Source organism: Brachyistius frenatus, unplaced genomic scaffold (assembly GCF_029030835.1).
Source record: "Brachyistius frenatus isolate BFR_SWC_R1_liver_20210118 unplaced genomic scaffold, ASM2903083v1 Contig_13, whole genome shotgun sequence".
NCBI classification, from domain to species: Eukaryota; Metazoa; Chordata; class Actinopteri; family Embiotocidae; genus Brachyistius; species Brachyistius frenatus.
In genome coordinates, this window is record NW_027210612.1 from 36,277 (window position 1) to 59,000 (window position 22,724).

Below are 22,724 nucleotides of genomic sequence, written 5' to 3' on the forward strand. Positions count from 1 at the left end.
AATGAGTTGATTTGAAGACGGGGAGGAGCTGTGTGTCTTTAGTGTGTGTGCCTTCATCTAATTGCAAAAAGCCAGTGTACAGATGACATATTTTCTGTGCCAGAAAATACCTTGCACTGAGATTCAGGGGCATGTTGGAGCTCTTCCAGAATAGAGGAGGTGGAGGCTGCACACCATATGTGTGTGTGTGTGTGTGTGTGTGTGTGTGTGTGTGTGTGTGTGTGTGTGTGTGTGTGTGTGTGTGTGTGTGTGTGTGTGTGTGTGTCTGTTGTGCATGCCTGGATAAATCTGATGTTCACTTTGGTTTATTCATAAACTTCAGCATGCGCCTCCATATGTGTATGTGCATGCGTGCAGTGAATAAGTAACGGTAGATGAAAACATATGAGGGTTTGTAGTGGTTGAAGATGAAGGGCTCAGTCGCTTCGATACCCGTGTTTATGTTTTTTGGGGGGTAGGAGGTGGGAGGTGTGTGTGTCTGCATGTGCCAGGGAATGCCTGCAGTGTTTTTGGCACTAGCACATAGCTGGTACAACTGACAGCTCACCAGCCACCTGATCCATAATTTACCCTGACAAGACTGAACAGAGCCTGCCCACTACCTGCCAACTCCGGCTATGTGACGAGAGTGGAAAGAGCAAGATGGGAAAAGACAAAGAAATGGGGTGAGGGGTGAAGCGGGGGAGCGGTGAGGGTTGGGGGGGTGGGGGGTGGGGGGTCAGTAGGATGAGAAGATCCATCAAAGCAAGGCTGGCATAGTAACTGTAATCACAGTGGAGTGAAGAGAGGTGTAGCTCAACCACAAAGCTAATGAATGAATAAACAAGATTATGTTATTTATTATGAACGGTAAAAAGGGTCGAAACCCAGAGGCAGGCTGAATTTCATTCAGGTCCTTACTACAGTCTGATATATCCATCCTCGTAGCTGGTAATCCCGTGAGGAGTGATAATGCCTGGAATGAAGATCATTCAGAGAATGTTTATGCACAGTGGAGCTTTGTGAAATTACAGGCCTGGGACTAACCTAGTTCAATTTACTGCCTGTACAACACAGCTGTGGTCTTTTCCGTTGTGCTGAATAATGAGGCGGATGCCATCTCCTTCTATAGCTGCCTTTTGAGTTTAGTATTTCTTGAGCTGTCTTGTCTTCTGCCTGTCAATGTGTGTGGTAATATACATGCAGGAATTACAGTCCATAGTTCCTCCTGTGGTACTCTGCTGTTTTCATTTTCCATTGGGCCCTGAGCATTTAGTCACCTTTTTACATTTTACATACATGTACAGTCAGTGTGTTACTTGTCTAAGCAGAGTGATGGCTGACTACTTCGCAGCCAGCTGCTGTGTATTGACACACACTACAGACCCGCTGCCCTGCTCTCTGGATGAGTATAGCTACTCTGTGAGTGTGTTTAATTTCACCCATGAAAGCTTAGACACGACCCTATCAAAAGGATGCGTCTGTGTCAAAAAATAACCTCCAAGACCAATGCATGCACGTTTTTAACTTGTGCATGCCTGGCATACGTATGGTGCAGTGTATGTGCATGTGTGCACATGCGTGATTGCTTTGCACGCCTATCTAACAGGGCTGTATCTCAGCAGACCATGAAAATCGAATTTGGAGAATCCACCTAGATCACCTTTCATCTCTCAGAAGACCATCTTTGCTTTTAACCCTCCTGGCTAGCAAGTAAGAAGCTGGAGAGTGAAGGGGGTGGGGGAACGTATCAGTGTGTGTGTGTGTGTGTGTGTGTGTGTGTGTGTGTGTGTGTGTGTGTGTGTGTGTGTGTGTGTGTGTGTGTGTGTGTGTGTGTGTGTGTGTGTGTGTGTGTGTGTGTGTGTGTGTGTGTTCAAATGCACATCAGTGAACACTCTGTTAACAAGATATGCCTTCATAATCCACATTTCACGATCGTCAAGACGCTTCTGTTTGAGACAAGTTTAAAAGCAAATTATAGGCAGCATTCCAGATGTGTTTGAGATCTGCATCAGTTGGCACACTTATCATATTAGTACTGTGTTCAGTGCAACATTGGAGGTTGTATATTTGTTAAAATAGAAATCTTGAATTCTCAATAAATAATGAATCAGTTGAAATAATCAGAAAAAAAGTCTGAACTGCACCCCTCTCCTGTTTTCTCTAACTATTCAACATATTTTAATTGAATATTACGGTTGCAACTTTCAATCATTGTCAAATAATCTGTCAATGACTTTCTCAATTTATCTGTTAATCCATGAATTGTCTTGTCTAGAAAATATTAGAAATGACAGAGAACAGAAGCAAATCTTCACATTTAAAGAGCAGAAACCAGTCAATATTTTATCAAATGACTGAAACAAAATGATCTTTTCATTAATCAAGCACTTAATCATCTTTTTTTTAAGCTCTAAAATGTCTATTTATCTATCTACCAGATGAGCTGATCCATGCAAAGAGCTGGAGAAATGATGATATCAGTGAGCTCAGTGGGGATCAGAGTCGAACATTGAAAAAGTCTTTATTCTTAGGCAGCGACAGACAGATTCAAGCACACATGGAGCATCCATCAAATTACCAGTTGTCAATGCACATCTGCGAGGCAAATGTCTTCTCCGTCTTCTGTGTGGAGTAAATGAAACATAATAGATGTAGGAGAGCAGATGTTCTGCCCATATGATACACTTCATTGTCAAAGTACACATTCATATAGCCTGAGTGCCTTCATATGGGATGCAAAGCCACAACAGAACCTCAGAGTCTGTCGCTGAACAAACTACAGATACAGTATAAACCATGAAAGACCCTTCAGTCTCTGCCTCGGCTACAGCCCACTGTGTGTGTTCTTTTTCCAGCCTGTGGCAGAAACACACATCGGAACAGATGTTTAATTGATTCACTTCAGCCTGCGAGAGTGTCATAAGTTATCTGTGTTTGATCACAAACTGTCGGTGTGCTTCTTGCCTCTCCTTTTTCCCACCTCGCAGTCTCTCTTGCTATCTGTTAAGTTTTTGTTTACAGCAGCTTTTGCTACATGAGAAAAAGAACTTAGTGTCTCCTTCTCAAGGTTGTTACTGTGGTGTGAAGGCTAGGTAAAAGCAGCAAAAGACAGATGGTTGGGTTTAAGTCGCCGACTTTTACCTGTAGCTGTCTATAAAATGACAGAGGCTCTACAGGATGCAGGAGACTCTCTGGTCAAGGCTCTGAGAGGGAGCTGTGTGTGTGTGTGTGTGTGTGTCTGTGTGTCTGTAGGCAATGCATGTGTGAGATCTGCTTGATGTTTAACTTTCCTATCAGTAATCTTGCTCCTGAGGCCTGACTGAGCAGAATGAAAACTGTAAATAGCCCTTAAGGAGCCCAGGAGCCGGGAAAACACTCTTTGCGCGCTGCACACACACGCACACTAGCACAATCGCTGACTCACACACACACACACACACACTACTAAAAATGTACAGTTGAGGGCCTTAACTGCTTGTCTGAAAGCCACATTTCAATGGAGAATGAATGTTTCGTTCAAGCTGAGCAGAAATCTGACCTCTTAGTGTGGATAGAAGTGTTCCAGTTGGGTTTAAGAGTGTGTTATTTTGGTCATGGTGGTCCGCTTTCATTCTTTCTTTCATTTTTCTTTACTTTCTCACTCTCTTTATCTTTTTGTAAGAGGTTGCTGTTAGCCCAAATGGTGCTGACTGATTCCATAGCTTGTTTGACCAACTAGTATGTAGGTCACTTTCGCCTGGTCGTCTACCAGCCGTTGGGGCCTCATGTCTCCAGTGACATTTCCCAGACAGCCCTTCAGCTCTTCACAGCTCTCCGGCTACTCGCAACACTCCAGCACACTGCTTCACACCATCGCTTTTAGACAGCTAACAACACTGTCAGAATGGCCCACTCTTCCTCCTGTCTCTCAGTGACTCTATCTTTCACGCCCCCCCCCCCCCTTTCTCTCCACCTGCGTGTTTCACGGCTGTCAGGTCCATATGCTGTCAAGTCTGCAGAAGCAGGAATGCTTTGCTACTTCGCTGCTTCTCAACCTGTTCAGTTTATTCATTAGGGAGTGTACTTGCTGGTCCGGTCAAACAGCATTATCAGTGTGTGATTGTGGTTAATGAGCATCCACGTTTCGGGCTGTAGGGCCTCAGGCTTCTGGTCATCAGATTGTCTCCACAGAGAGGAGTTTGGAGAGCGCCGTGCCACCGATCCTCAATCAGCTGGCTTCTGTCTTCCCTGCCAGGCTAAAGCTGTTCAGGACAAATGGTCCTGTGGCGCTCACAGCAGCGATACAGATAGACTGATCTGCAAAAAAGAAGTACCTTAACAAGGAATTGAAATCTAATTTCAAAGAAGAACGGAAAATATGTTTACTTTCAGTAAAAATCCTGACTTGTTGGCCTCAATAAGAATTATTTTTTTTAAATAACTTTGACCTGCAAAATAGCAAGACTCAAAAATGTCAAGAATGACCTCGGCATGAAACATTATCATCTTGCCGTTTCAGTTTGTTCTCGCTGGTCCATATGCTGTATCTAAACAGAGGATAAGCGGTGGTAGAGGGACTGCATGAGTGTTGCAGTAGGAATTGAGTGTGAATGGAAATAAAAGGTAAAAGGTATTATTTGTGGCTGCAAGAATAAAACCATTAAACTGACCCAACTTAGTGACTCGCTGAGAAACACTTGAGCAATCAAAATGGACTGGTTCATGATTTCATGGTGTTAACTCTATATAATGCCTTATTATGCCATGTAAAGTAACTGTGTCATCATTTTGCCTTACTGCACTGTCCCAATGTATCTTTAATTTTTTCAGTTTTAATGTTTCGACATGAATCACTAATGTTGTTAAAAAATCTCTGCGGAGTTTCTCTTGTGATCATTATGTTCTTTTGCTTTGGTCAGCTCCCAACGGAACACAATTGCCTTTCCCACGGGCGCTGTTTGTGTGCATGCCAGTAGGTGCGTTGGAGTGCATTCCTTGACACAGTATATTTATATGGTCTTTGTATATGTGTGTAAGAAACAGCACATGTGGATATTTGTATCTGTGTGAGTGTAATCTGTATGCAGACCTTAGTGAGCCAGTGTTTGCTTACCCTCCCTCTAGTCTAGGGGTTTCATTTCATGTAATGTTGCTCAATTTGAAACGGGTCCGAAAACAGGCTCAGCAGAGGGATCCCAGCAGCTGGCAGAAATAAATGTAATGAGTTTTTCAGCATTGTAGCAGTGCTCCGAGCCCCTTTGAATTATAGAGATGTGGAGCGGTGGAGCATAGCTGCCGCGTGTCCACCCGAGGGAAGGTGCACCAGGAAATACTCTCAGGCATCAATCAGCTCAGGACGGAAGATGAAGAAGGATTAGATAGTGATGTCATAAATCCCCTCTCTCCAGGAAGTGTCTCAGCAGAGGGAATTCTTACAAAGTTTCCAGAGGAAGGGATGGATTTGACTGAAGCAGTCCGAGGTGCAAATCCTTTGCTATAGGAACTCAGAACGATACTGAAAAATGTCAGTCTCTATTAATGCTGTGGTAATGTAATCTGAAAACCGGCGCAAAGTCAGTGTTACCAAACATCTGTCTATGAAAGGAGTTAACGTGCCTTTGCTGCTGTGCCAAAAGCCATCGCTTAGCTCTTTGATTGGAAAACAAAGAAAATAGCAATGACTGATCGTGTAGCTAATAAACAGCAGATTTTTCCTTTGATGAATTGAGACCAAATATGACTTTGGCATAGAGTATGCTTATTTATTTGGGGACTCAACACAGAGATGAGCACTGCTGCATAGGGCTGTGTAACTTAAATATTTCTATGGCACTGACCGAATTACTTTGTTACTTTCTAGTATTAAAAAAACACCTTGTCATTTGGTACCAAGATTTCAATACCGAGGCTACCTCCACACCAACATGTTTTCATTTTATAATGCAAAACTTTTGCTTTGTTTATAGCAGAGGAAATCTCATCAGTCTCAGTAAGCCTCAACTTGGAAGACCAGCCCGTGTAGATAAAATCACTGTTTCAACTTGGGGACATTTTACCTTCAAACGACTTATTTCACTCTTTCCAAACCCATTTTTGTCCACACACCTGTCTGACTTGCATCTGTAGCAGTACCTTTTGGCTTTTCTGTGTGCAGCAGGCTAGCTAATATCTGAGGCATTTAGGGAACTTTGGTAAATAGTAGCACCTAGCTATAACTTGTCTGTAAATCAATTATCTAAATGATCTAAATCCATCTCTAAAGTTCATGAAAACTAAAGATAAAATAGCCTTCACAGACCAAGAACTTTCTCCTGAGAACAAAATACTCCCTCAGGTCAGCACACATCAAGAGATGGGCCCCACATCAGGAGCTGCAGCACTACAGTATATACAATATGACTTTTATCATAAAGCTCGGTGTCTATTTTCTTGGGAACATTTTATTTTTAGTCAAAATGCATACTTGGACAGTGAATCTAAAAACATGCTATTCACAGCTCAATATTAACATTAAACTGCAGAAGGTCACATCAATACTGAACAAGTGACCTACAATGGTAGCAATATTACCTGGGCAATTTTCATGGACCTTAATGTCACCTCTGTAATTTTGAAAGCTTTGTAAAACACTGCATGGTGAATGTTACAAAATGCCACTGGGAAAGGTCAGAATATCTCATAAACCATATGGATCCGTGGATTTATCCCGACTTACTCAAACATCACAGGGTGCTGGTGGCATTTGGAAATTGCCTAAATGTCACAGCTTTGCTGAACAGGTGCATGCGTTAAAGATGGCACTTACAGAAGGGTAATGCAGCATCATTTGGAGATGCTTTTGAGGAACACTTCATTTAGTTCAGCCACCTGATGTCTACCAAAACAACATGTTAAATGTTGCTGTATAGCAGCTTTAATAACTCAACTGTGAAGTTGATACAGAAACTATACGGCATGCCTCTTATTACAGCACAAAGCACGACCTCATGTCTGAAGGAGAAAACTGTTTAAGTTGTTGATGCTTGAGTCATTTTTCCACATATTCCTCCTGCCACCCCTCACTTTAACCATCTCTATACCCTTCCTCGTCGTCCATCTTTCTCCTTTTTAATGTCCTGCAGGTGTCATCAGCAATGACCACCCTGGAGATAAAACATTGGGAATCCAGAAATGTGTGTGTGTGTGTGTGTGTGTGTGTGTGTGTGTGTGTGTGTGTGTGTGTGTGTGTGTGTGTGTGTGTGTGTGTGTGTGTGTGTGTGTGTGTGTGTGTGTGTGTGTGTGTTTGTGTGTCTGCATGTGTGTCTGCATAAGCACCTGTAATGAGCACCACGTGTGTGTATCGGAGCCCAGGCTAATGAAGCCCAGTCCATTATTTATTTTCCCGTGGCCCTGTCGCTTGGCCTGTCGATGCACCTGTGTACACACATATGCATGCATGCATGCATACACACACACACACACACACACACACACACACACACACACACACACACACACACACACACACACACACACACACACACACACACACACACACACACACACACACACACACACACACACACACACACACACACACACACACACACACACACACACACGCACCATCTGTCTATAATGACCGTTCTCCTTCGTACCGCATAGCGCTACAATCCCTTGAGTGGTCATTAGGCGAGAGAGCGGGAGAGAGATCGAGGCAGAGAGACCAGTGCTTTCAGTGCAGATTTGGAGCCAGTTTTTGGTTTTGCTTTGGCAGGGAGGGTTTTGGGGGGTCAGGGTAGGGTGGACACATGATGCTTAAAAAGTGCATTAGCACCAAGAAAGTCTGCATATTTTGATTTCTCTCACCGCCTCGGAGGCTTGGATGGTTGGTGCGCTTTGTTTTCCCTCTGTCATGAGTTTACAATCTGCTCCTGAGGTTAAATATGAATCTTCAACAGTCTTCTGCAGCCACAAAAAAACAACACAAACCCTTCCTATATCAGCAGAGGTGCCTGAATCCACCAAACCACTGAGGTCAAGTTCAGCATACCACCATTAGAGTCGTCAAATACACAACGCTTTGGAAAGATTTATGGTCAGAAACTAGATGGTAGTGGTGGAAAAAAATCATTACAGCTAAGTATCTCTATATTTTGTATGGTAATATTGTATCAATACATGGATACCAAGTATTTACGATAGAGATAAATAAATACATAAATCAGGTGCAGGTAACTTTTATTACAGGTTTTACTGACAGTGTTTGTAAGTCTGTCTGCTTGACAATTTCATGTTGCTGTAGTATAAATGAGTGAGGAGATTTTAACAAACTGAAAACTTTTAGATAAAACAGATGTTAACTGAAATTTCCCTTTTGGGACATACACTGCAGTTGAAAAAAAAGTTAGTAAATCACCATATATTGAAACATATGTTATTGCAAAACTCAGCCTATCGAAAAATGTTTTAAATCCCAATAATATTGTGTATGGGACCTTTATTGATTCCTACCCTCACCACGAGAAATCAAAACTAAATTCAAAACCTCTCTTTTTTTAATTAATTTGTCTCTCCCTGTTTTTGCAGCGATGGCCAGCTCTCAGCAGGGAGCCTCCTCCCATTATATCCACAGCACTTAGCTTTCTGACCTTGTGGCCCTACCCAAATCCCCTCTGCTGGCTCCTGCTAATCCCTACCAATTGTAGAAGGACATGGCAGACAGGGAGGGTCTTGTGTGTTGGTGGGAAAGGCTGGAATAGAAAGACAAACAGGCAGCTCAAATGTGGCTTCCATTTTAATAGGACTTCTTTAATATCTCCCAGTGGAGCTAGACCTGAGCTTCTTGGTTCTACCCACCAGTGTATGTAAGATTTAACAACCCATCAATTTGCATTTCATTGACACCAGCATCTAAATGCATTCTTAGCATATATCATAGTGACCATAAATTAAGAGCCAGGCACACTGTGTGTGTGGACCGTGAGTGTCTGAGGTGTATGTCATTGTGTATGTTTCAAAGATCTACATAGGGTTTTTGTCTCAGGTATCAGTAGACAAATATGCACCACTGTCTGCTCCTTTAGTCACCAGGCTGAAGAAGTCCAAAGGGAGAATAAAGATGAATTATTAATTTATGTTTGTGTGTCTGTCTTTGCAGGGAGCTGAATGGGAATAACCTCACACGCATCACCAAGAGTGACTTTGCTGGACTGAAGTACCTCCGAGTTCTGTAAGTACTTGCCTTCATGTTCATGTGTAATGATGAGCTGTTTGTATGTGTGGAGCAGGTTTGTGTCCGAGTTTATCTATTCATGCATGCCTGAGTTGGATCCAACCTTGCAGCTTGCAGTTTTACTGACTTGCTGTTCAAATTAAAATAAACCCAGTGAAGTGGCAAAATGCATTCGTCAAGAGTCCTACTCCAAAGTACATTAAGCTACTGAGTGATTGCAGCAAGTGATGTAATGGACTTCTCTCTTACTGTATTCTGCCTGTTGTAGTTGCACCTATTGTCTCTTAGACACATACACACTCACTTGGCCTCTGTTCCCACACATCAACATGTAATGTGCACACAAGTGTCAGTCCTAAATAGGCTCTCAACACAGTTAACACATTCAGGTGAAGTCACTGACTCCCTCACTGGTGAAATTAAACAGCACTTGTGACTTCAGGTCATAAAGTAGTTGTAAAAGTGGCTGTATGTGTACATGTGTGCGCACACACTTGTGAGTAGTGCCTCAGGTGTTAAAAACACTGCCGGAGGGGACGCTGCATAGACCCGAACATGTTTTAAATGGAACACGAGCTGAGCATAATTCCAGCTACCCCGCAAAGCCCGACTATTTTCAAGCCTCATCGTTGCTTGCCCATCCCCCTGTGCTCCCCCTCTTTCCCAGCCTCAGCTCCCTTGGTCCCACCGCTCCTTGTCCCCTCTCGTCCTCCTATGCATGCCCCCTGTTCTGCACCACCTTCTACCCCCATGTGGAGGTTAAATGCCTTTGTGTTGCCAGCTTGTCACGAGCAAGTAAGAAGGAAACAACTCCTTACAAGCGTATTAAAAATACAACTTCCCTTTCTATAAAGCCCCTGGTTCTCTCACGCTGCCACCACACTAACCACATACAAGTAACACACACACACACACACACTGCTAGCTTTTTGTAATGTCATCTAACCATATACATAATGCATGGTTAACATGGTGTAGATGCATGAAATGCCTGTGTGTGCAGCTGGAAAAAGGTCTGTCTGCTTGTGTGTGCTGCCTCCGTGGGGCAACAGCATTAAGACTAACAGTGGCTTGACCTCTGATCCTGCTGACCCTCGCACAACCCTCAGAAGGAAAAAAAAGCAGGAACAGAGGTTTATCTTTACAGTCAGCTGCCATTTCTTCTGTCAGTCGGGAATCAACACAGCTGATTTACCTCCATTCATTTGGGACTGGGTGCTTGGCTGTTCTAAATCAGCAGTGTGTGTGTGTGTGTGTGTGTGTGTGTGTGTGTGTGTGTGTGTGTGTGTGTGTGTGTGTGTGTGTGTGTGTGTGTGTGTGTGTGTGTGTGTGTGTGTGTGTGTGTGTGTGTGTGTGTGTGTGTGTCTGTGAGAAAATACAGAACAATAAAGGAACAACTGGAAAAAAGCAGATAGAAAGAGATCCAAGAAATTGAAGGATACGTGCCCCCAGGCAGCCTGTAAAAGAAAAGTTTTCTCAATTCAAAAGTACTCATCACAATTTTTTTCCACTTCCATCTAAATTCATGAGAAAGAGATCTGAGGTGAATTGCACTTTTCTCTCCATGTTTATGGAGTGTGAACAGTGATTAGCATTTATATTCGATGGGGAGGAAGCGCAGACTGCTGAGTTGCAGCGCGCCGTGGCCTCACAGGAGACATGAGAGGTTGCCTTCAACACAGAACAGTTGTCTACGTAATGAAGGAAAGTGCTTGTTGCTTCTGAAGCCGCTGGACACTTTTCTCTCCTTCCTGACTTTGTGTTATTGTAACACTTCCAAAACCATCCAAGCCCCTTTTTTGTGCGTTAGCTTTGGCAGTGTAGGTAAGGAAAAGATGTGTTCCTGCTTGTGTGCATGTATTCTATGTTTGTGTGCATCCATGTTTGTTTGTGCGTGACTAATAGCCTTGATGTAGTGCCTGAAATGCTGATACTGTTGCAACTATGCTGTCCAACAGGCACGCACACACACACACACACACACACACACACACACACACACACACACACACACACACACACACACACACACACACACACACACACACACACACACACACACACACACACACACACACACACACACACACACACACACACCTTACTTCCCCTTGATTGTGCCAGTTGTAAAAAAGCTTGGAATACACCTCACACTTTCTGACCCCCTGCCTACTTTCATCTCGTCTCCACCCAGCTGCTACACCCAGTGGACCACACTAGAGCCCAGACCCACACTTTCTGAGCCACCTTGGAAACTTTCCTGGCTGCTATTCCTGCTTTCTTTGCCAAGATTCCACACTGTGCCCTCAGTCCACGCTCCTGCCCTCTGTGTGTGTGTGTGTGTGTGTGTGTGTGTGTGTGTGTGTGTGTGTGTGTGTGTGTGTGTGTGTGTGTGTGTGTGTGTGTGTGTGTGTGTGTGTGTGTGTGTGTGTGTGTGTGTGTGAGAGAGTGTGAGTGTGAGTGTGAGTGTAAGTGTTGAATAAACTGCACCCAACTTTAATACAGATACTGCGAAAAAGTCTCGCCACCCGAACCTCAAAGCCCCCTACTTTGTTAAACCCTGAGTGATTGTCTGCAGACATGTACAAAAGTCAGTGACAAAGTTTCTCCCTTTGTCCTTTTTCTGCAGGCAGCTGATGGAGAATCAGATTACTGTGATCGAGCGCGGGGCTTTTGATGACATGAAGGAGCTGGAGAGACTGTGAGTACCACCCAGAGTTGTCTGTAAAAAGGCTGAACACCTTTTTATTTCTTCTCTAAACTTGAACTTGTAATGAAAAATCTCACCCTTCTACTGATTTGTTTTCAGTACTTGTATTAGTGGAGGGAAATGAGACTAACAGGAGGAACCAATCGTGAATGGTGTATCAAATGTGAGGCACTTCCCTGTCATTCTATTGTGGTTGGAGGGTGCTGAGAGGGTACAGTGTGGGCTGGCAGTATTTTTATTAGGTTTGCCTGACAGGAATGCCCTCAGTGGGATATGTGGGCTTAAAAGGCCTCCCCCACCGCAGACCCTGGCTCATCTGGACAGCACCAGGACTCCTTGACAGCTTATAAACCGGCTGGGAAAACACGCAGACAAACACAATCAACCGCACCTCAACCAGCTTATTAGTAAATCAATAGTGCTAACCCACATGGAAACCTGCACAGCAGATGACTTTATGGACACACGCTGTCATGCAGACATAATGTTTAACTTATAAAAAGAGTTTCCCCTGATCTGAAAGCCACATTAACAATCTACATTACCAAACTTTGAGGCCCCGCACTGCTCGCCTTCCCTCCTCCTCCTCCATATTCAACTGATCCCAAACTTTGGGTAGACATTTCCATGTGCCAGACCAATGTGGAAATTAAGTAGCTCATTTCTCTAATGTTTAAAAGCCACTAACCCACCAGCAGGTACACTTCAATGCAAACAGAGCAGCAGCAGACCATTAATGTCCATTATGCACTAAATCTCCACCTCAGCTGGCTAAGCACTCATCTCAGTGTATACAGTGAGTGGCACACATCCCAACATCTGTCTGAATGTGTCTGTAGGCATGGCAGCGACCTGCCTTCCTGAGTCGCAGCATCTCTGTGCCACAGCCACGATGTTCACTCCCTTGTGCCTCCAATGGGCCATTCACAGAGGAGAGAGTTGTGGTTCACAACAGATTAGCAGCAGTCTGTTCCTCATTGACTTAATTGTTGTATTTGCATAAAGCCTGCCAGTCTTGGATGTTAGTTGTTTGACATGGAGTCTGTTGCCAACTTCCATTCCTGTCAGGACTTCCTTGGGCTTGAATAGGGTCATCCATTTTCTCTACATTTTATTTAGAAACATCTTGTTTTGATAGATCGCCCCAGATAAAATGTATTCATGTTCATATGACTGGTAGATGTAATTCAGTTGTTTAGATGGGGATACTCTCTTATTTTGGGAAAGTCAGCAAAAAAAAAGACAGCATTGTAATTTAACTGTGCAGAGATCATTTGCAGCACTGTCTCTGACTAGCAGTTCAATTTGCCTGAACTTTCAGCTGGATATTTATGTGACATTCAGAGAACACTGAAACACAATAGCCTGTGGCTAAGCTGATTCTACGGCAGCGAGAAGGAATTATTCACAGCCTACACACTCAAGGACACACATGCATAGACAAACACTCACACAAACTCACTGGCTGATCATGCGTTTTCCCTGCCGCAGGCGGCTGAACCGTAATCAACTGCAGCAGCTTCCTGAGTTGCTTTTTCAGAAGAACCCTGCCCTGTCTCGACTGTAAGTACATTCACTTTTTTATTTCAATTGAATGCACTTATTTCTTCTTCTCCGTCAGTGCACACACCATCTCTCTTTGTCTTTTTCTTATGATGCAATGTTTCTCAGAGATGTGAGTCTGAAGAAAGTTGGCTTTGGTTTGATTTGGTTTACACACAATTAAAGAACAAAGTGATTTCATTGCACTTGTTGGATACCAGGACTCATTCAGACATTCGGAGTTATTAGTGTGTCAAGTCTTATTATCTGGAGGACAAAATGAACTGGATGAGTGGAAATATAAGTTCTTTGCACATCGTTGGGCCTTCGTGCCAAGTGTTCTGCAGTTTCTCTGTGTTAGTCACTGGTGACAGGGAGTTGACATTAGGACTTGAGCTGAGGGACACATTAACTTTGAACTCAGTTCCAGGTGAAAGGATGTCTGTGTTACTTAATGAGGTCGTTTTATGTCAAGTCCCTGAAGCTCTCGCTGCCAGCAGACTCCACCTCCATCAAATGATTGAAATGTGTCCTCACAGTTTTCGTTTCATTCCTGTTAAATCCAATCCCATACTGTCACACACCCACACATCCTTCCACTCATGCACCCCATGCAGTGAGACAATCCCACAGTAATGCTTAACTTTTTTTTTTCCCATCTGCAGCCAGGCCCCAAGTCTTTTTCTTTCTTTCTTTGGGATAATCAGTGTCCCTGTTGCTAGCTGATCATTCCAGCTCCCATTTTTCCAGTTCAGATTACCTGGAGCATCTGGGAATAATGAAACAGTGGGACATGGAAAAATCATTTCCCTTCCTTCTATCCGCATAGTGGTACTACTAACCCATGATCCCAGCCTCAGCCCTCCATCTGTTTATTTTGCGTTTGATGTTTAACACCATCTTGAATCTATCTGTCACTTCTTTGCAACTATCTCCACACGTTACCTATCATTATGCCAAAATCAGCCTCTGGGGCTTTAGGGCAAAGCCTCATCCTTTCAGGGGCAATGCTGGCCTACTTGTGGCTCGCTAACACTGAGCAGCACTGAGTTGTCTGTCTAGCTGGAGCAGACACAGCACAGACCGAGGCCTTCCAGACCAGCGGATGGCCTTGAACAAGCGTGATTAGTCCATCTGGAGCAGAGGGCTCTGCCAACAGCCAGAGGATTGTGCTAACACAGCTCCGCTGTTTCATCCAATCCAACTTCATGGTCATTATTCTAAACCTAGCGCTGGCTTTTCTGCCACATTTTGGAGAATGAGACTTTGTTTAACACTGCTTAATCGATTCGCTATGTGTCTGTGTATACACTTATTTGTTCTTTTATCCTTGGCTGAATAAAAGAGGGCCGTAATGGACCTTGAAGCTTTTCACGTGTGGAATTGCCATACATATTTTAACATCTAAAACAAATGTACAATCCAGGGCCGTGGAATTGATAATTATTCAATCTTTACGGTGGCGGCGGTTGATTGACAGAAAGCACTCTGTGAAATAGTTCTAACACTTGTAAAAATTAGGGTTAGTAGCATGGGATCAGCAACAGCAGTAGAAGACAAAGGTGTTTCTTAACTTCTGAGTGGCGTGTCTGGGCCACACCATGAGTTCTGGTTGCAGTCTGATGCGGTCAGGTTACAGCCTTGTCGTGCTCCCGCCAGCAGCTTTTAATGGACTTAAAAGGTCCTAGTCTCCCAGAGGAGGAGGTTTGCTGCTATTTCATGTGTTCATGCGTGTGTGTCTGCAGACGACAGAGAGCAAGAAAGAGACAGAAAGACAAAGAAAGAGTGTGTGGTTGCAGATGTATTTGTGTCCGTGTCTTTTGCACTTGCTCAAAGAGCTCACTGGGACTTGTTAGGGTCTGCCTTTATGATCCCAACATGAGAGGTTAATGTGAAAGCCCGCTGCCCTCAGGTGGAGCACTAACCCAGATGGTTTCCCTTCTTTTGGAAGCAGGATTAATTGCTCCCCTTCTCTTTTTCTGTACTTCTTACACTCTTGCTGTCTGTCTCTTCGACTCCTTTTTCTCTTTTTGCTGATTCTGGAGTGAGGCGTTTTCGGGGAAAGCTTGTATAACAAAGTGGCTTTTTGTCGTCGGCATCCCGCTGAGAGGACAAACAGAAAGAAGGGCAGGAGGGGTGGGGGGGGGGGGCAGAGGAGCGAGGGATAGCAGATGAGATCGTTGCTCTCATTAAACTTTAGAGGGAAAGCTAGCGGGTTAATAAAAGGCTGTTGGTTAAATGAGCAGTGAGTGTTGTTTTGTGGGGAGTTTTTAAACACTTGATCCCATGCAGTCATTAAGCTAACGGGGTAATGAGTTTTCACTACAAAGGGAAGATGGAGAATTAATGCATGTGTTCTTGCTGGAACACAGATTTTAAAAAGTGGCTCAACTAAAATCAACTTGTTTTTTAATCTTTGGCAATAATTCTGCTAAATCTTAAAACTTAGTAAGTTAAAAATGTACAGAATATATTGGGTACAAAACAGTGATTTGAGCTTGCACAAGTATATTTTACAGAGCTACATGCTCTGCTTTCTGTTTTGAGAGCCTAACTCTTCATCTAGGGCTCCACTCCTCTGTCTAGTCACACGAGATACCAGAGACACTGATGCATGAGGGGCAGAGAAAAGATAATTGGAATTGATTAGAGATGATTAGAGATAGTTAGAGTTAGTTAAAGCTGCCTGTGATGGATGGCACCAAGAAGAAGGCATGGGAACGGTGGCGCAGAGGTGAGAGGCGCTGCGCGGAACACAGCGAACAATAACAGTGAAAATAGAGTTACATTCATCATTGTTAACGACCTGTTGCCTCCGTCCCACCACCCTTGGCTTCTCCTCTTCCCACTTCCACTGCACTTCAGATCTGTAATCTACTCATCCATGTTTGTAATTAGGGCCTTTTCGCAGTGGGAGAGCAGGAGGAAGGAAGGACTGCGGGATGGAGGGAGAAAAAAAAAGAAGAGCCATAGGTGAGCAGAGGGGAGGGGAGTGCAGAGCAGTTAGCCTGATAGCTGGCCCCGGGGAATAGCATCTGGTTCGGGCTCAGGATGGGGGGTTGAAGGAGGAGAAGGCAAAAGGGGTATTTTGCGGTTTTTGATTACCCTGTTGCTTCTCGCTGCCACAAACAAATATCGGCAAACAACACAGCCTTGTTTGAAGAGGTGTTGCTTTCATTAATGGCCAACATGTTGTACTACGTGGTGGGGTGAGGGGATGGTGAAAGGTTTTCCCTTGTGTATCTCCCCGGGAGGTATGACGGAGGTGGAAGGAGGAGGGAAGGGTGTGGTAGTACCTGCACTACAGGAGAGCCGAGGAAACCCTGGCAAAGGATTGGAGAGGAGGGGTGTATCATTCGTCTCTCAGGTCCTTTTTCTTTTTCCATCTTTCAACCTCATGTTAACGCTTGACAACGGGCATCCCGATGTACACAAACTAAAATACATGCTGGGACACAGAAGCATACACACACACACACAAAAGAGAGGGGGAAAAAAAAAAGAGGGAAAATGTAAATTACACTAATTAGACACAAACACACATACAGAATAACACTATAATTACATCTCTGTGTGCTAATGTGTGGATAGCATGCACACACAGGGGATTACATTCTTTATATGGCTTTGACTGTAGATAAAAGAGCCGCTTCAACTATGTGTTGATGCACAGCTGCCTCTCCTGTGTTTGTGTTGGAGGGATGCTGTGTTTTCTGTTTGTTGATCGCTTGAAGCTTAGGGAACGGTAGCTCAGTGTCTGAAGAAAAAAATTGTTTTGGGGGAAGGAGGTCTAGAATAAATAATGTGTACTATCATTAAACCTATAAATCATCTCTCTGTCATGGTATTTCCACTTGTTTCTGTCACCATTCAGTGTACAGTATCCCCCCCCCTCCTTTTCTTATGCTTCACATTGATTGGCTTGTAAACTCGCTCTAGTGTTCCGAGACTTTTTGCGCCACAAAGCAACCAAATTAAAACTCTTTTGACTTTTGACTTTTTGTGTATGACCGCATGGAGGACTGATGTGAATGTGTTTTGTTTTTTTTCCTCCTCGTGACTGTTTTTAAGTGTTTATATAATACTCTGCTGTGTGTGAGCCTGTGCTTGCATGTGTGTGTGCGTGTGTGTGCATCTGGCAGGCCATTAATGCTCCAAGCTGGTCTTGTCGTTTCCTTCTCTTTGTCTGTGCTGATGAATGACCTGCCTCAATGTGCTAGGTCTCTCTCCCTCTCCCTTAGAGGACTGTTTGGGCCCCCAATTGGCAGCCGTCCCCATGGCAACCCATCTTCATCAGGAGGTTTCTGTGCCATCAATGGCAGACATCCTGATTCCTTGACTGTGGTTTGTCTGACACTAAGTAAACACTGACAGCACTGACTTCAGTGAGTTAAGCTAACTTCAGACACAATGAGAGCAAAATACCTGCAGGCACACAAAAAATGGTTACTAAAAGGGTCGTTTCACTCAAAATTATTATTGTTTTGCACCAGAGGTGTCAACCCTTACAGATACATTTTGTTGAGATGTCCGTCTTGGAGATTTCTGGTTCTCGCACCACTGAAAAATTGAACTGTACTATCTCAGAACTGAAAATTGTTTGCAATGATGCATTATTAACAGTAACAGAGAGGCGTTTGCTTATTTTCAAAAGTATCATGTTTGAAAGCTCTCAGCATCACCAACAAGAAAACTTTCTTTCCCATCTTTTGCGGGACAAATCGAACCCGATTAAATCAAAGCTATTTGTATTGCTGTATACTACTTGAGTAGAGTGAAATTTTAGTGAACTAACTCTTGAAGTTCTAACTTATTGAATGCAGGGCAACAGTTTAAGTTTTTGTAGGAGTATGAAATACCCGACCTGGCGGCCAACCGAAAAATACCAGGCAGGCCTCGACTCCTTGCCCCTGCCCCTCTTCCTGCCTCTGTCCTTGTCAGCTGGTAAAAGTGGCTTTTATGGCTTGTCACTGTTTTCTTTACGAGTCGGACCGTGTGTGAGAGAGAAATGCAGACCAAACCATGTGAGGAGAGCGGAAGCCAAAAGGGGGTAATTTAAAAACCACTCTGCCATCTGAAATATTCACAACCGCAGCACAAGGGGAGTGAAAGAAAAAGAAAGAGAGGACAAAAAAAAAAAAAAGAAGCGACAGAAGAAGAACAAAGTTAGAGAGGAGAGAGAGAAACGGTTGGAGGTGCAAAAGAGAGGAGAAAAGATGCACCAAATGCAGGAGAGAAACAGCAGTGTTTATATTTACTAACGATTCTGTGTCCTTCCTCATGAATTATTGAACAGATGGATTGAGGCTTGTTAAATATTCACACTAAAGCGCTGGGACATCAGTGGTCTGTCTTGTGTGTGTGTGTGTGTGTGTGTGTGTGTGTGTGTGTGTGTGTGTGTGTGTGTGTGTGCGTGCGCGCATGTCCAGTGTCTGGTACACGCTGCTCCACATAAACATTCATGGCATCTTTGCTGCTCTAAATACTCGTACAGGCAAAGTTGCACGCACACACAAGTTCTTCTGCGATGACCATCCCAATAAACACACGCACCCGTTCTTGTGTGTGTGTGCGTGTGTGCATGTACGTCTTCACATCGGGGACTGGCCTGGTCATTATGAATTGATATGGCATGAATAAGACATCACAGTGTGGTCTAGATCCGTCATGAGTATACACACACAGGGATTTCACTTGCGGAGCTGCCGAAAGAGGCCTCCTCCCCCTCCTCCTTCTCCTCTTCCTCCTCCTCCTCCCCTTCCTCCTCCTCCTCCTCTTCCTCCTTCTTCTCTCTGTGCCACAGCCGACAGTTTGCCTCTGTGATGGCTGGCTTTGCCTGGTCCAGATTGGAACTGACACACATGGGAGGAAAGGCTACCCTCATGTCCTCACATGCACGTGCACACACACACACACACACACACACACACACACACACACACACACACACACACACACACACACACACACACACACACACACACACACACACACACACACACACTTACTCCCTGGAATCTCAAAGCAGGAGTTTTAGGAATGCTGCAGTCCCGTTCCAGGAATAACAACCAATATAGTGCAATTGGGTTGTCCTGCTTGTGTGTGTATGAACACATGCTCAGTGGTCATATGTGTCCATAATGGTTCTGTACAGTCAAGGAGCATGGGGTATGAGCGTAGCTATCAGAACGAGAAACCCGGCTCATTCATCACAGCCATAATAGAGTGCAATCTCCCCGCGATGGGTGTTTCCCTTACTCAGTGCATCTGTCCATCTCGTTATGGTTCACTTTGAGATCTGGGGTTTCGATCAACACTATCTGCTCTGGATCTTCATGTGGAAGTGTCGTGTGTGAGGTGCTTAGCAGAAGAACTACAATATTTGTGTGTAATCTCTAGTTATGAGCTGTTAGGGTCTGGACTTGAGACTCTGGAGCGCAGTGTTGGAAGTAACCCAAGCAGACCCAAACACAGCCTCTCATCCCGTGGGTGAGGAGGGGAGGGGAGAGGAGGTTCGAAAGCCCTTTCTAACATCCTGCAAAGCAGGAAGAGGCACAAAACTGCCTACACATGCTCATGTGTTGCCTAGCACACATGCCCAGCAAACCCACACGCTTACAGTAAATGATTGTTCCAGCCCTATCCTGTGGCCTCGGGCTCTGTCTCTGATTCTAAGATTTAAAAAGAACAAACAAACAAACTGCAGGGCAAATTATGCCTACATACACACACGCACGCATGCACGCACGCACGCAATCACACAAATGCCACTGCACACATACTTTGCCCACCTCCTGCTGATTTGCTGCTGTAGCAACCAATGCTCTGCGGGGCTCGGACTCGGGCTGTTTACCTTTTCTGAGTGAGCGGAATACACACAGAGAAAGCAAGAGTTTGGAGGTGAAAAAGTTCAAAAGGAACCTTATATTTTCGAGAAGAAATCTGATCCAATTGCTTGAGAAAAGTGTGGTGTAATGGATGGAAAGAGATTTGGGGATTTTTAGTTGTGTGTGTGTGTATATATAATCATAGGCTTTGGACGCATCCCTTTATCCTCTGGAAGGAGAAACTTGGTTGAACTCCTTCCTCTTCCCTGTGGCTATATTTCTGTGTGTTTGTGCATGTGTGTGTGTGTGTGTGTGTGAACCTTGGGCTCTGTCTCCTCTCTGTCTGTGGTGAGCAGGTCCATTCTTAGGGTTTTATACTTAGCACACCTCCAGGCCTTTTGTTCTTGGGACTCCACAGGCTACTAAGTGCACACTGTGTAAAGATGACGTTTTATGTGCCTTGAGGTTAATAAGGTTAAGATAGTGCAGACTAATGATGAAAGAAGCAAACTTGACTTTGCTAGTTGAATTGCCTGAGTGAGATAACTGCTATTTTCCCGTAACTGAAATGCCCACAAACAAGCCTTTAACCCACTATTACAACTGACTTTGACTTTTATTGGTTGTTTATTTTTAATATGATGTTTTTTAAACCTACATTTATGAGCTACTGGACATATGAATTACCCTGAAGGGTTGAATGAGGTATATCTATCTATGAAGCCCCAAAAGATCTGGAATTTGTCAGTTTAGTACATTTATGAATTGCACATATGGCAAAATCAATACAACATTCAGATTTATGCATCTGTCTTTTAAATACATCAACCAGGTAATCTTTCTGGTATTAAAGATTGGATTAAATTTGTAATTGTAATTTCAACTGTAACTTGACTATAATTCCTCTTGGCAGCCACAGGTCACTCTTATTCTCTTATTTGGAGCTTTTAATTGTAGGAGAACGTTAATGTTACTACAAAAAATGCAAGCAGATTGCTCATAAACATGTTTTGTTAGTATGGCTATTTCTTTAGTACATAGCAGTAGGCATATAGTTAACATGTAAATAAAACTCCTCAGTGTAGTATATTGTTTCCTGAAAATTTTTTACTAAAAAGAAAAATGCCAACAAAATACTCAGAGTTAACGAGTTAAATACTATACAGTAAGTGTTTACTTGTAGTAATTAAGCCTGCTCCAATGAAACTGTAGATCTGCTAATCCTTAGCAAATCAAATAAATAAGAATTATTTACAGTTATTTATTTTCTGTATAAATGGCAAGCATTAAACATTAGGTGCTATAAAACTATATGGCTATTCAACTTGACCTGAAAAGTATCCCAGTTTTTATTTAAGTATATTTTGATAGCAATTCCAGCCTCATTAGGAAAACGAGAACAATAAAGAGATTTCTACCCTGGCTTAATTTAACTGTGATGAGTTTTCTGAATTGCAGAAAGGCAATGTTAGCTCCCTTCTGCCTCATAAACATTAGGAGTTTGTTTCTTTAGGGATCAAGCACCAAAGATGTTGGAACTCTATTGTTTGTTGTCTGGTTTGCATTAATATAAAAAAAAAATGTTGTGCCATTTTTACTTTAATTTACTCCTTTAATATCCCTTTAGTGCTTTAAGTGTACACACCATAATCTATATTTTGTACTTTCTTCCAAGTCAGACAGGACCAAACCTTAATTTACATGTGTCCAGTTTTTGTAAATAATTCACAACTTCTGAGGTCAAATATATACAAATGTATAGTCAACCTCTAAATCAGTGGTCCACAGTGAATGTAAACGATAAACATGAACTAAATCCATCTGTTCCAACCTGTTACACATTATATTGACTTTCAAACAAACAGCTGTTACTTAGAGTCATGTAATCACTCAAAACGACGTGTTTACCCATATTTGGTTATTCACAGTCTTGAGTTATGTGCAGATGTAAACATTCTCAGAATGAGTGGTGGAAAACATGCACATGCACAGCACCTGGAAAACAAAGTTTAAAGACTCATTTCTCTCAAGTTTTTTGAAATGTTCGACCTACTGTTGTGTGCCTCGGTACTCTCCATTCTTTCCTCAACCTGCTCTGTAAACAAAAGACACTTGTCTGCATCAGTGAGTGGACTGCCTACATTCCAGTAAAAAGACATTGAGCAGTGCAGCGCCAGTGAGCATTGCAAAGAGGGAAATCTGAATTCCAGTACAAATGCCTATCTGTTTCCAATACTGGCTCCCTGTCACAATACTCTCCTGCTGGTATCGCAGCATGGAGCAGTGATCTCATTAGCCTGAGAGTGCATGTGTGTGCCTATTGGGGAGATTTTTTTTTTTGGTGAGAAACAGTATGATGTTTGATGCACGGGATGTCTTTCCGTCCTGGCTTTGTGCAGTTTAACAGGAAATCACTGGGGGATGCAATCGATTCCTCTTCCCTGCTGTTTCAGCTACGCGCATGCACACA

The 22,724-nt window shown here is 43.4% G+C and overlaps 1 protein-coding gene across 2 annotated transcripts in view; it reads left to right on the plus strand.

Annotated features, from left to right (window-relative positions):
• The window catches only part of LOC138617537 (slit homolog 1 protein-like), an 88,854-nt gene that overhangs the window by 3,379 nt on the left and 62,751 nt on the right, over positions 1 to 22,724 (plus strand). For both annotated transcript variants that reach the window (XM_069692613.1, XM_069692614.1), the window contains exons 2-4: positions 9,101 to 9,172; positions 11,805 to 11,876; positions 13,377 to 13,448. In XM_069692613.1, coding sequence (XP_069548714.1) covers positions 9,101 to 9,172; positions 11,805 to 11,876; positions 13,377 to 13,448 — 216 coding nt within the window. The remainder of the gene's footprint in view (positions 1 to 9,100; positions 9,173 to 11,804; positions 11,877 to 13,376; positions 13,449 to 22,724) is intronic.